Source organism: Cavia porcellus, unplaced genomic scaffold (assembly GCF_034190915.1).
Source record: "Cavia porcellus strain 051 isolate PalLab524CR breed Dunkin Hartley unplaced genomic scaffold, mCavPor4.1 scaffold_21, whole genome shotgun sequence".
In the NCBI taxonomy this organism is placed as follows: Eukaryota; Metazoa; Chordata; class Mammalia; order Rodentia; family Caviidae; genus Cavia; species Cavia porcellus.
This window is the reverse complement of record NW_026947504.1, coordinates 62,035,810-62,050,848: the sequence shown is the minus strand read 5'-3', so window position 1 is coordinate 62,050,848 and position 15,039 is coordinate 62,035,810. Positions and strand designations below refer to the sequence as shown.

The 15,039-nt window shown below is 41.4% G+C and overlaps 1 protein-coding gene across 2 annotated transcripts in view; it reads right to left on the bottom strand.

Annotated features, from left to right (window-relative positions):
• Positions 1-7,002: 7,002 nt before the first annotated feature.
• Lrch1 (leucine rich repeats and calponin homology domain containing 1) overlaps positions 7,003-15,039 on the bottom strand; it is a 179,561-nt gene continuing 171,524 nt past the window's right edge. For both annotated transcript variants that reach the window (XM_063232774.1, XM_063232776.1), the window contains one exon: positions 7,003-9,916. In XM_063232774.1, the coding sequence (XP_063088844.1) occupies positions 9,806-9,916 (111 nt within the window). In that variant the 3' untranslated portion in view covers positions 7,003-9,805. The remainder of the gene's footprint in view (positions 9,917-15,039) is intronic.

Genomic DNA, 15,039 nt, shown 5'->3' with positions numbered 1-15,039 from the left:
AAATTTAAATTCTGGCTTAAAAACACACTTTTGATGGAAGTTTTGTAGCTTTCTTTGCAATAGTGGAAAGTTCAGGGAAAGAAAACCTGACCCAGGGTACAGTGGCAAACTTGAGGGTTCCCTTCCCCAAACTCCTTTACCACACTCTTTTTAAAAATACAACTTCTGAGTAAGAGTTTTAAAAATAAACTGTGAGCATAAAATGCCAATAAACAGACGATATGTATACTATTTAACTTGTACTCTGTTTTGCCAGTGTGATCAGTAGAAATTTAACACTTTCCTCCAGAAAAAAAATTAGTTGTAAACTTCCCATCTTTTAATAGCCCTGAGCAACCTGGGAAAAATGTCCTTTCAGTCTTCAGAGCTACAAAAGCAATCAGCGCCCTCGTTACATTTCGCCTACATCCAAGTCCAAGAACATGGTATTTCCAACTTCATCTGTGTGTCTTTGGCCCCAGGCATCAGTCTTCTGTCTCTGGCTGCGACTTAATGAGCAGTTCAGTTTCTGGTGATGGTACACAAAAATGGTGTCCTAGCATAGTATGTAGTTTTTTTGGATGCTGACCCTGTATTTAGCCAAATAAATTAAGATCTTTATCTCATTGGGTTTACTAGACAAATTGAAATACCAATAAAATAATGTATGGAACTGAAAACTAGGTGAAGTAAGAGACTTTAAATGCATGTAAAATGTCATTTCAGGAAAGCTGTGTGTGTGTCTGTGTGTGTGTGTATGTGTATGTGTGTTGTGTGTGTGTGTGTGTGCGCTGTGACACTGAGCACAGACTGTGCAGGTGGTGGATTGAAGATAAATTACCTCTTTAGTCATCAATTGTTAAATGGGATTATTCTTTTAGAATTAAACATACTCATTTAGATTCTTAAAATTTTCAGATAATTTCGTTAAAAATACTGCCACCCAGTGTCTCAATTGGGCATAGCACCATAATCCATCTATTGAACTGGAATGAAAATCAGCAACTCATTTTCTTAGCCAGCCAAATTTACAGTGGTTTAGCCTACTCTTCAACCATATGCTGGTGGGAATTTGTATCTCCGCCAGGCCACCTATATGCTGTACTATCTGTTGCAGGGCTGGCGGCCCAGGTCTACAGCTGCCAGCCAGCCCACAATCCTACAGGAAAACAACTGACACTCGCTCTACAGTATGCCGTGCCACCAAGCGAGGCTGTTCTCTAGGTGTGTTAGATTTCTATTATTGTGGCAAAATTCTTAACATAGTTTCCTTTTAAGGAGAGAAGGGCTATTTGGGTTCACAGTGTCAGAAGTCACAGTCCATGGTCACCTGACCCTGTTGCTTTTGGACCAATAATAAGGCTGAAGTTCATGAAAGGAGCCTGTTGCAAAGGAAGCTGCTCAGCTCATGGATGAAAGCAAAGAGAAAGGAAGAGGGGATGGGGGCCCCAGTATGTCCCTCAAAGGCATACTCCCAGTAACCTAACTTCATTCAACTGGCCCCCCTTCCTAACGGCTCTGTCTCCTCCTAATGGCACCACAGTCCAGACAAAGCCGCTAACACATGGCCTTTGAGGGATGTTTCAGTCCAACTGTAACACTAGGTTGGACGTATGACAGTATCTTCAGTCTTAGAACAGGTTAATCAGATCATAACGTGAGTGTACACTGAGGAGCATCTACATTCAAATAAGGCCGTGAACCACAGGACAGTTCCTGCTTTAACCACTTAAGATTTGCCCCAAGCATCACTTGGGCAGTGCGTTGTTTTATGTACAGACGATCGCAAGTGTCCCTCCAGATGATGTCATTTTAACCTGTCCATTCTTGTTTGCAGGAGATACACTCACATATGTACTTATTTGTTTTATATCAACTTTTTTGCATATTTTTTATTTAGAACATTGCATTTGTGTTGATTCTTGTTTCTAGTGAAATATAATAATAAGTTCTGGCTATTTTCTTTTACTACTTTGTGTTTGCTTTATTTGTGAAAAATAATCTATACTTTTGTGCTATAATCTATATAAAAACTCATAATAATTTTTTGGTATCAGGAATCAAACTCATGAGCTCATGCTTGCTAGGCAGGCACTGTGCTGCTGAGCTAAATTCCCATATATAATATTTATATTTCTCAAAAGAAAAAGCACAAAAAGGGGTCAGGGATTTAGCTCAGTGGCATAAGTACCTGCCTGGCAAGCATGGGGTCATGAATTTGATCCCTGGTACCAACAAAACAAATAAACAAACAAACAAATATATATATATATATATATATATATATATATATATATACACACACACACACACCCCTTTGGAACACTTAATAGGAAGTGCCAAAAGATCTGTTAAAGAAAAAAATAAAACAAAAGTGGAGAAATATTAACATGTCAGAAAGAAAAAGTCTGTGTTATGAAATGGAAAAATTAAAATACTTCCTTATTATCAACCATTCATAATGCAGAAATGATAGAACTTAAAAGAAACTAAAGTAACAAATTTCAGTGGTGAACAATGATTAGAATAATTCTATGGGTATTGTTGATACAGTTGACCAATATCTCATAAACTATCCTGTAATGAAAAAGTGAGAAAAAATGTTATTTTAAAATATTTTTGCAACTTCTGTATCAAACATTATGGAAATCATTTGTTATTTATTCAAAACAAGAGAATCAAAAAGGCATTTACAATTTAGATTAGATTTAAAAGATCAAATAATTGACAAACATAGGATAGCAAAATGCCAGCCAGGATGTAAGTCATGGATGTTTTCACCATTACATTTAGTGGTTAGACATTTTATTACAATTATATCACCCACAGGAAAAAAGGAAAGGCCAACACAGAAGTGTAGAGTGTGTTATTCAAAGAAAGACAATAATGAAAAAAGAATTCAGAAAGTGACTAGACACCACAGTCCAGATTGTCATGTTGCATTGTGTACTGTTTTAAGATACATACAGAAAAATTATCGAATAAATTTAATAAAACTGTGATTTGTCTAGTTCCCGTTATATTATCTTACAAAAATTAATGAAAAATATGCAAATTTTATCACCCTGTATTTAAATTAGTGAACTGTTAAGTGATTAAACATAGAATAATCTGGTCCATATTGTACTGTATAGTGCAGACAGGCTGTCCCAGATGTTGGAATATTTTTAAAGTATGAATTGTAAAATAATCTGTCAGGGTTGTATTCCTCCCTCGGACTTTGGGCTGCAGTCATACCCACTCTGATCCCCTGTCCAGCTCGGACTTAGGGCTCAGCGCTCCCGCAGGACCCGTCTGGAGATAGCCGTGTTCTGTGCCTCGCCTGTGAAGGAAGTTCCCCTCATGCCACCAGAGAGGGACTAATGTCTCAGGGAAGACTTAGGTTTGTCAGGAGTGCCTCAGATGCCAAGCTCCTGTGTCAAGGACTCCAGGGAACACACAAGATGCTCTCCAAATAATCTGTCGCTTCCACTGCCTATGTAGTTGGAATTACACTTGATCCTTCCCAACTTTATACCTTTCAAAGTTTTTGTGATAAACAGAATAAGTTTGGTAAACAAGGAGAAAGCTCCCCCCTCCCCCGCCAAAAACCCCCAGAAACACCTTACTAAATTGAGGGAAGTGGCAACAAGACTGAAGACTTTTTTACAAGGCTTTTTCTTGTTGTTTTTATTTTGACCTTCATCTGCCTTAACATTTAAACTGGCTCAGATAAACCTAGTATCAGATTGATCACCACAAGAAAAAAAATGTGTTTTCTTTTGTATTTCCAAATATCTTATTGGTCAAGACTTTGAGTTTTGGGTTTTTTGTTTTGTTTTGTTTTTCATTTTGTTTTGCTTTGTTAGCACTGGAGAGTTTCACTAGGTCTGCTCTGCTGGGAAGCCCTCTGTGTGGTGAGGGTGTGGAGCTGGAATACCCTGGCTTAGATCTGACTTTCTTACCTGTGGTCACTTTGAACAAGTTTCCTGAACACTTTGAAACTCAGCTTCTCCATGTTAGTTTGATTTTTGTTAGAAGTGATACAAGCATAACTGAGATGAATTTTAAGAAAAAAGTCATAGCCCCTTAGGAATATTCATGGGAAATTTGAATAACCAAGTTTTAGAAATACAGGATTCTGTGACTATTGGACCCAAACCTGCAAACAAAGAGATGTCTTTGGTATTTCTTGTCCTTGTTTCTGTTTGCATGCCGGTTTTATCCTCTAGGTTTTTTCTAGGTATTAGGTTTTTCATCTTTAGTAACCAGGAAGAGAATGAAAATCCTGGTGTCTCAGTCAACATTCTGCTGGAGAAACATAATACTGGAGAGGGGCTCATTTGGGACACTGGAAGCCGAAGGTTGAGGGGCTAGACACGGTGAGGGGCTTCTTGACCATCCCAAAATGGGAGGCATCAAATGGGAAAGTGTGCAGGAGAGGGAGAAAAACGGCTGTCAAACTTCCCCTGTTAGAGGAAGCATTCCAACAATAATGGCTGAATGTGTTCCTGAGAGCAGAGCCACGCGACCTCACCTAAAGGCCCCACCTCACAGCACTCTGCACTGGGAACTAAGTTTGTAACACATGAACCCTGGGGGCACCAGTCAAACTCTGGCACTGGGGAAGAGACTTACTGCTACATTATAAAGTGGCTGCTTTTGATCAACAAACAATAGACTGGTGGGCACTACAGAAGTTTCCTAGTGTATGAGGCAAAAGTTTCCAGACGCAGGTGCTGTGAAGTGGGCAGTTTCCTAGATACTCACTGTAAATCTTTCTTATCCGGTTAAGGTAACAGTGCTCAACCGAGTGACTGTAAATTTTGTTAGTACTTCTAATGGGTTTCTCTCCCATTCCTACTACATCAAAGGGACTGTTACAGACACCAGAAGATTAGCAGAGAGTTCAATAGAGCTGAAATCTAACAGAACACAGTTCAAATGATACACCTAGCCTATAGTTGCTGTCCAGCAAACACTGGCTTGTGGGTGAACCTGGGAAGTAAGAATGGAGCTCTGCTCTGAGGTCCCCGTACAAAAGGAGTGCCAGCCTCTAAGATAATCCGCTGCTTCTCTACACTACCCTGGGCCCAGGCTTAACTGGAATAAACATCTGATAGTGAGCTTCCTGTGGAAGATGGAAGGCCAGGGGCCATTGCTGCCGGAGCTTCCAGACTCACTTGGGGAGAACTGAGCAGTTTTGTGGAATAGTTACTGGTGGGGACACAGTCTCTGGGAAGTCCTCAGCTGTGGCCAAAGCCACTAATACTGCCGTCAAGTATCTTGACTACTTGCCACTCAAGCACCAATATTCAGTGGAATCAAGTTTATTCAAGGCCAGCCCTGAAGAAGACAGAGGGTAGCTCCTCCAACCTCTCTCTCTGTAGGGTTCAGGGTGGATGATGCATTTTTATCAGGAGGAGAGGAGACAGGGGGTGAAAGGTCTTTCTCCAAAACTTGTGCCTTAGCACAGTGACTTTTGAGCTCCTGTGGGGAGTTATAAGGAATAATGTCACAAAGGCCAGAAGATTTCTGAGAATCTAAAAAAAGGTTCTAGCTGAGACCTCTCTTCAGAATCTATTCAAGTGAGGCCACTAAGTTTCCAGCATTGAGTAAAAAGTGATGTAACAGAATAGGGAAGGAAGTAAATGTAATCCTGCTAAGGATATCCAGAAGGGGCTGCCCTGTTACATGACGAGCTCAAGAGCTGGATGGCCAGATGAATGCCTGCCTGTGGGGCTCCCCACCACGCGCCCGCCTGCCACCTTCCCTCCCGTTGTGGAACACATTCCCCCCTGGCCAACCCAGGCATAATGGATAGGGTGTGTGGATAGGAGCACAGGACTTCTGAAATGTATGTAGGAACCAGTAAGATTACGGAGTTTGGCAGAGAAGTATCTCAAATCAGATCATCAGGGCCCATGGATAGATTTGGTAGAGATAGATCTTAAATGCAGAGGATCAGACACTGTACCTAATGTCACATGGGCTGGTGGTCCTATGTCTGTTTTACGTGGGATGAGCAATTGATGGAGGCCATGTGTTAACCACTAACTTCTCACAACTGCTCTCGTAGCAAAGGTCAGTGGTTATGTAGCAGAAACATCACCACCCCAGATCTAGCCAACCTATTATCTTGGCAGCCATTTGACCACAGGAGGCAGGGAGGATCTAATCCTTTGGTTTTTATACTTTGGATCAAGGAACTCAGGCATCCTCAGCAAATATGAGCTCTGAATTCACACCGCCATCTGATGGAGACCATTACGAAGTGACTGAGTGTGATTTAAAATTAAATAATTGGCTTTTCTATGTTTACTTGTGAGTCTACTCCAGGCCTAAAACTTGTCTGGAGATGAGCAGTGGATTCACAGTAAGTGGATCTTTATGAATCACTGGTCCTTGATGAGGCCTATAGAGGCCTGTGAGGCCTCATAAGAGAAGATAAACCCACAGCTGAGGACACCTGGCTCCAACCCCAATTAACCAGGTAGACAGGGACTGCAGGTTTCTCATTCCTGCTGTCTCAATACTGCCATAAATGTCAAACTGGAGATAGGATAGTTGTCCTCAATTAGCATAATTTACTATTTAGGGAAGTCTTTGAACTGACTCCCAAGTCCCTGCTCAGTTTCCATGATTTTTCTTAGTATTACTTCCCTTTGTTTGAAAACCAAATAAATATGGGCCACCTAGAGAAGGTTTTTGTCTTAGCCCCCAAAACCTTGAATTCTGCTAGAGTTTTGATCCTTGGAGTCCTAAAATCATACCACTTGTCTCATTTATTTAAACCTTTGCTGTCCACTCATTCGGGAGGGTGCAGGCTTGATCAGTCCATGATACTAGTTCCCACCTCAGTCTCATGACGGTGAGTTTACTTCTACTGTATGTTCAGTGGCTTCCAGTAAGTTTTAGTTTTGGAAAAAAAAATTAACCTGAAATAATATGTGATAAATATTTCATCTACACACACACACACAAGATCCTCCCTTATCCAGAACTCTGTATATAGTTTTTCCTATATATATATATATACACACATGTATGAGAAGTTTTATTTATAAATTAGGTACAAGAAGAGACTGACAATAAACAATAAAATAGAACAATGCCATCAATATACTATGATGACAGTTATGTGAATATGGTCTCTCTCTCCAAAGAATGACGACAAATATTAATGTTTTTGGATGAGTAACTGAAATAATGAAAAATGAGCCCTTGGAAAAGGGGAGCTACTGTACTATATATTTGCATTAATTCTGATAGTTACACATATTCTCTGTACAGGTTTTATATACATAGATACACAAATTATTTATAACATATACATATTCACAAAACAATCACTATAATGTTTCAACGACTCCTTATGGTGGTGGTGGTGGTGGTGGTGGTGGTGTGTGTGTGTGTGTGTGTGTGTGTGTGTGTGCCTGGGTGTGAAGCATCTACCTTCATACCACATGGGTAAGTCAATCAGAAGCTGGTTTATACAAAGTCAAAGTTTTAATGGCTATTAAATAATAAAAGGTCAGATTCTGCACTGTACACACTCTTTTTATGGTACTGTCAGCTGGCCATGCACATTTTATTGCACATATACACAGTGTACAAGGATCTTGAAGACATATTAGCCATACAAGAATTGCATTTAAAAGAAAAAAAGCCATTTTACAAAATACTGAAGCTATTTGTTTTATACAGCCAACTTCCAGAAAATACTGAAAATTAGTATCAAAAGAAATATTTCAATTTTGGAAAAAGAATCTCTGAACACAATGATTACAGAGCTTCATGTTGCCACATATACATGTAAAAAAATATTTCAGGACACTGCACTCGGAATCCCGTGGAGGTGCAGCAGCCTAAATTCCTGTTTACATAATCAACCTTTGGATGTTGTTTAAATTGTGTATGCTCTTTGTCCAAAAAGCCTTTCACCTTTGCATCATTATGTTATTTGACAACACAGGTATTTGTGCAGTACAGGAAATATTATAATATATTTTTAAGTTAGGCTAAAGTGCACAGTACATTTGATAGGAAATAAATGTTAGCTGCCAATCTAAATGTCCACACTCTGGAGCCCCCGTCTTCCTAAGCCGAGGCAGTCCTGGCGCCCCTTGACGAAGGTCTGTCATCTACGCAAGTTCTCCTGATGTCTTCCAGACTCACTTTTACATTTGCAAATTGTGCCTACTGCTGTTCTAGAAACTTGTAATGGCTTTTCAGAGATGAAAGTGCGGTCAACATTCGCAGGACTTTGAAGACTAATTTTGGGCTCAGCATAATTGCAACGTGAGTACACACATGTGAACCTGCCTGACAGAGGCTGTCCTGTGATGTGACACTTTCTGTGACTCTGACTATGGAAGAAGGCTCCTTTCCTCCCTGGCTCCTCTCTGTCCCTGCCTTCTGTCTGTCACTTGCCTCCCTGCTCAGCCTCATCCCTTCCACTTACTGAACCTGCATGGCCCGCTGGTGCACGGAGCTGCCCCCAGCTGATGACCCACTCGCTCTGAGGTTTCACAACGAGACTGGGAGCCTTGCAGGATTTTACCAAGTACTCTGAAAACTCAACTGACTTATAATAGAACAAGTGCACCTACATCCCAGAATCATTTCTTCTTTTTAAAACTGGCAGTTGTAAGAAGCGCTGATTTCCTCCTCCAGGTCCTATGTGCATGAAATAATTTTTGATCACTCAGTTGAAGCTTCCTTTAAAAATATTTTTGGTTTGAAAATAAGCTTTTAATCATCTCCACTTTCCTATACCATTTTCTCATTATCTACCTTTGGTGCTAGATTCTCTTTAGTTATCCAAGTTACAGTGCAAAATTATACTTCAAGACACACAATGCTAACACTTATTACTTCTTTGTGTTAAAATATGAATGTTTTGTGCATAGCAAAAGAAGTATGAATCCAAAAAATAACTGTTCACATTTTATCTTCAAGTTTAATTTCTTTTTTCCCATCACCTCTATGTACAAATAACTTTGGGGTGCTTTCTTGACTTCAAGTCAGTTCATTACACTGGAGGCCAACAGGGCTGCTGGAATGTAGGACACTGGATGGAATGCAGAAATATAAATAAGACCGATGTTCCACCAACCAAAGTGTGAATAATGCCGCCCCAGAAAGCAGTTCTTTGTCACAGAAGCACCTGTTCTTTTTTTTTTTTTCTGAATCATATACACCAGGAAACATGATTACTGAGACCCAGAACTACTGCACAGCAAAGAGGATAGAAAATAACTCAATATTTATAATAAAATAAAGTGTTTAACCACAAAAAAGCAGTAATAAAATAGTTTCCTAATTTACAATTTGCATCCAAAGGATGAATAACAACTCACTAATAAATAATATTTATATAAATATTTTGTATGTCGAAAATAGTTTTTAAAAGGCAATGGTCTCAAGAAACTTCTTGAAAAATTTGGTGGTGAAAAACCTGATTGTACCCCCTCCCCCACTAAATCCACAATGAGTTTGGTTCTAATAAACAGATGCATCTTGCTGCAAAACAGTTGTGCTTGGCATTTTGCTAATGGCAGTCGGTGAGCGTGGAAGGGATGATGGAGGTTGAAAAGGCAATGATGTGCTGCTTAGCTCTCCACCAGCTCCTCACTGGCTCCCAGGGAAATACCTGTCACGCCTTTAAGCTGGAGGTCAGCTCTGAAAGGTAGAAGGTCCTCCCTCAGACTGGAAACCTCAGCCATGCAATAGAACGGGGGAACTGACAGGCAACCAGTGGGGGAGAAGGTGGAACAGGTCCCAGGAGCAGAGTCCAGCATCCCTGATGGGAGAAGAGTCTGAGCTGACCAGAGGAGTCTCGTTCTCATGTGAACAGAGTCTTTGTGACAGTGACATCAAGTAATGCTTGGACGGTAATACCCACTTTGACCAGGCCTTTTTCTTCAAGGATGTGATGGGGTAGACATAGTTTTTCCTAAAAAGAAGAAGAAAACATCAGTTTTTAAATGGTCACTCTGCTTGTGTGACCCTCCTACATCATCAACAGAACTAAACTGTGTGCTTCTGGGTGCCTGATTGATCACTTGGGGAGATCCTCTTTCCCTTGTGGTCAACCCCCTGCATAGACTTCTCTGTTTCTGCATATGTGATGGTGGTTCCAAGAAATTCCCTGACTTCCTGAAATGTGCAATAAATTAAATATTTAAGAAATATTTACACTAAATCACAATCCTACACAGGTCACTTGAAACCATATACCACGTATATAGTATCTTCTAGTCCTATAACACTGCCAACAGAAAACCAAAACATTGCAGATAGCTTCTCATGAAAGGAACTCAATCATTTCTGAAGACCACACACCATCCATTGACCATAAACCCTTGATATAATTTATGTCCTGTGGTCTCTGGACTGCGGGCATGTTGGGGGCTGATACCCTTTCTTCACAGTTTAGGAACGGCTTAAACATAAATCACTTTAACCACAGCTTTGACAGCCTGTTTCAAGCCTCTTTTAAAAAACTGTCAAAGACACCAATGTCTTACTACTTTCTCATGTTGGGCTCTTTTGCTCTTGGGAAATACTGAGCATATACTACTCAGAAATAATCAGTGTGAGTCACTTCTAGTGTGTAGCGCCTTTCATGCTCCACAAAGCTGTCCACAGAAATAACATGATGAAGTAATTGACATATTTGTTACTTGGCCCTTGTCTGCATCACACAATGAAATCTCCTTCCAAGGTGTACTTCCTTGGCCAGGAAAAGGCCCCATCGTTTATGTTCCCTCCTAGCTACTTGATGATGATGTGCTCTCTCTAGCTCAGTGGTCACTGTTTTCTTTTCAAATTGACAAATACAAATTGTACGTATTTATGGTAAATGATGCTTTAATATAAATATATATGGTGGAATAGCTAAATGAATATATTACCTTACATACATTTTTTTTCTTCTTGCAGTGCTGAGGGATACTGAACCCAGGCCTTGAGCATGCTAGGCAAGTGCTCTATCGCTGAGCTATACCCTTGGCCCAGCATACACTGACCATAACTATCACTTTATACAAGGGATCTTCGGAGCCTGTTCTTTCTAACTAAACTCTGTATCCTTTTACACCTCAACCCCTGCTCCACAGCCCCTAGATCCTCCTTTCTACTCTCATCTTCTAAGATACCAGCCATTTTAGGTTCACCATATGAAGATGAGGTAATATTTCTCTTTACCTGCCTTCTTTTAGATCAGATAACATCCACTAGGTTCATGCACAGTGTGACAAGTGGCAGGAATTCCTTTTTATTTAAGGCTGAATGGCACTGCTTTCAGGAGGGTTTCAGTGAGATCGACATCAAGTCCAGCTGTCTACCAGCCTGCCTCCTTCCACAGGGCCCTCCTGAGGCTGCTTCAGTGCCAGACTCTGCACAAAGCAGCACAAACACAGGCATTCTGGGCTTCTGGAGCTCTTCACAGGCACGCCTGGCATCTCAATCCTTTTAGCACTGTCTCACAATGTCAGGGGGCCCTGCATGCTCTCACCATCCTCCTGTCCCAAGCTGTTCCTAACTTGTGTTAAATGCTGAGGATCTCAGATTTGGACCCCAAGCCTTAAGAAATAGCCACCTGTCAACGCAAGACAACTAATTCTTCTAAGCACAGTTTAAAGCAAGATATCATGCAGTTACTGTGTATCAAAATAGGATGATCTTATTAGTGGCTTATCAGGATATGCTGCTTGTCAATTTAGTGGCCAAATATCAACATGAGAAAGGGTGGAAGTTTTATCTGAGCTGTGAGCCAGGAACATTGAATCAGGTTGGGACAGATGGTGACTCTTCTTTGTGGCACAGTGAGTGTCCATCGTTTCCTGCCACTACCTGCCACAGGCTTGAGAAATCACCCGGAGCTGTCATATCTTTGCTAAGGTTGGTTGCATAGGGGCAGAGACATGTGTCCCTCACTGTTATGGGTTTTGTGGTACCCAAGTCAATATTTAGGTTGGTAGGAAATTATAAATGGCTACTAAGTATAGGTATCATTTAGTGAAAACAAGTCTTCATACTGTAGGTTACAATCAACTGAAAATCAATTAAATAGTTATAAAAAAAACCCCAAACATTCCTCCCAATCATGATGAATATTTAGTATTTTTCCAGCCAAGTGGATAGAGAATTTTCTGAGTAAAAAAGAGGAAATATAAAAAATAAATCACAAAGGAAAAGACCATGTGTCCAAAAACCCAAAATGAAAGGATAAATAACAAACTATGAAAGTATCTGCATCAAATTACAAAGGGCTTTCTATGACACACAAACTCAACAAAACATTAAGAGACCAATCAGACACTGGGAAAGGAACATGAACAGAAATTTTAAAATGAAGTATTTCCAGAAAGCAATGGAAAACACATTTTGCTTCTCAAACTCAGTGTTTACTTATGTTTAGTCTACAATGTGCCTAAATTCTAGTAGTAATATTTCCACAGAGCCCAATCCCTGTTGAGCACAGTTGATGGCACAGAGAATACCTGGGTCCTCCAGTCAGGGACTGGCCTGGTCTCACTGCTTCTGCAGCCAGCTGTCATGAGACAAAAGACTGGGGCAGGAATGGGAAGGGCCTGTTGCCAGCAAGGCGTCTGGACACTTCTCAGGTTATGGTCACCCTCTCCAAGGCCCGTGTTGTCCCACCGAGTACTCATCTTCCTGGTCTCTGTTCTTCTAGAGGAGGAGCAGAGGTATAAGATGTTCCTTCCTTTCCCCCTCTCCCGCTGTCCAGGAGGAGCACAGACGCTCCTCAGCTTATGCTGGGTCGCATGTTGATAAACTCCTTTAAGCCAAAAATACACCTAGTCCAGTGCACATCATAGTTGGCCAGCCCACCTTAACCACTGTAAGAATTCTTACGGTAGCCTTTGGTAAAATCACCTAACACAAATCTTATTTTAAAATAAAGTGCTGAATAGCTCATAAAACTTATTGAATAATGTACTGAAAGTGAAAAACTTGTACCATCTTAAGGCTGAAGGAAATTATTTAATTGAACCACTGTAAGTTGGGGGATTATATGTAAATAAAAGGAACACAGAGGTGTCCCTGCCTTTCTCTTTCCATTCAGATCCCTCAAAGGGAATCCTCTGCAGAGGTACTTAAGTAGCATAAAAGAACAGCAACCTTATTTTAAAAATGTGGACTTCGGACTTTTCTGTTGAAAGGCTGCGAAGACCCGGCTTCAGGATGGAAGGATGAACAGGGACATCTGCAGGGCTGGGGAGTGAGGGGACCGAGGAGCAGCTCAGAGCACTTCCCGACATACCAGTCTCTCCCGTCTGTGTCTCTCTGAAGTGAGCCCAGAGGTTGGACTGGGGAGCGAACTGCTGCAGAATTACACTAAGACAATGAGTGGCACCAAAGAGAGGTTAGGCTGGTGAGGCGGCCCCTCCAGAAGATTTGTTGTACGTAACAGACTTAAAGCACAGATAGCTGTCTGTGGGCACTGACTTGACACGGACTTAAACTGCACTCTTACAGGAGCCTGGTGGTTTTGTTGAGAATGTGGCAAGGGGCACCTGGTATATACGCTGGCTTCCACTGGCATGTGTGTGTGTAGGGTGTTAAAGCACAGAGCAGAGTATTTCTTTTGCTGTTTTTAAAGCAGAGTACAGTCTGCATAAAGCAAAGTAACATCCTGCATAAAAATAACACTTCTGATTCCCTTTGAAGAGCAAATGCCCTGTGCTATTTCTCCAGGGGTGGAATCAGTCAGGTTCCAACCCCTTTTCACTCCTCTTCTGAGCTACCACAGGGTTAGAACAGGCAAGCAAGCAACGAAGCACTAAATGCTGTGAAAGGCTTCAGGGTGATCTCCTCTGTGCCTGGCCTCAGTGCTACTGATGTGGACTGGACACTTCTGAGGGTCCTGCAAAGCTGACACTAAGATTTCCACTTTACAGATGAGAAAACCAAACAGAGGTTTCAAGTCACCTTGGTAACGCATCACAGCAGGAAGTCCTGACTCTTACAGCCAGCGCTCTTCTCCCAAGAGTCCTGCTTCCTATAAACTCTCTAAGCCACCAGTGAGAAGGTTCAAGCTGTAGTTACCACACGGAAGAGCTCTCTCAAGCCTCGAAGTTCTTTGATGACAAACTCCATCCGCCACATCAGGAGAGACTAGAGAACCTTCAAGTCAACAAAGCAATAGTAGCAAGCTCTGCCACATTGTTCCTTTAGCCTCTCTTTGTGGCGAGGACAGACATCTCATCCCGCAGACAGCACACTGAGGGAGCCATCGGTACCTGACACTCCTCTCCCTGCATTTCTTAAGCTCCTGAAGAACCACAGCGTACTTCCAGGCCAGTTTCTATAAACTAAGGTCGTCACGCCACTGTATTTCCTTTTCTTCAGTCTATTTCTTAAATGTAAAATTTGGGGACTAAATTATTTGAGCTGTAAAACTGTTCATGCATTATTTTAATGTAGGAGAGCTTTAAGCTCTGTCTCAGCCAATAATGGTCAGCTTCTTCCAAGGTAAAATGGAAATCATGTCGATCCCTTACAGACAGAGATGACTTTTTTGGCACTCCTCCCCCTACCTTGTAGCCAGACCAATCTGTAGTTTTTGCTTTCCCCAGAATATGTTCTCTGCTCACAGCTACACCTTCACTGTTCTCCTCCTTTCCCCCTGCCTTTTACCTGGCTCTTCCACACACTCTCTAAGTTTTAATGTACACATCACCATCACAGGAGCCTGCCTGGTCCCCACACCCCCCCATCAAGGCGACATCGCCCTTCTGAGTGTTGTGCAGAATGCCGTACCTGACTCACCTCAGGTCCTTACGGGCTGAATTTTTCTATGTATCTAACAGATGAGAGGTGCATGATGTATGACCTGCTGGCTAATCCAAAGCACAGCCTGTCTTTGTTAACAATTTTACAGGCACACAGCCAAACCCTTCAGTTTACATATTGTCTATGGCTGCAGCTACACAGGTAAAGCTGAGTAGTCATAACCGAATGCGTATGGCCTGAAAAGCCTAAAATACTTACTATCTGCTCCTTTCCAGAAAAAGCTTGCTGAACCCTGGTACAGACTATAAGCTTTCT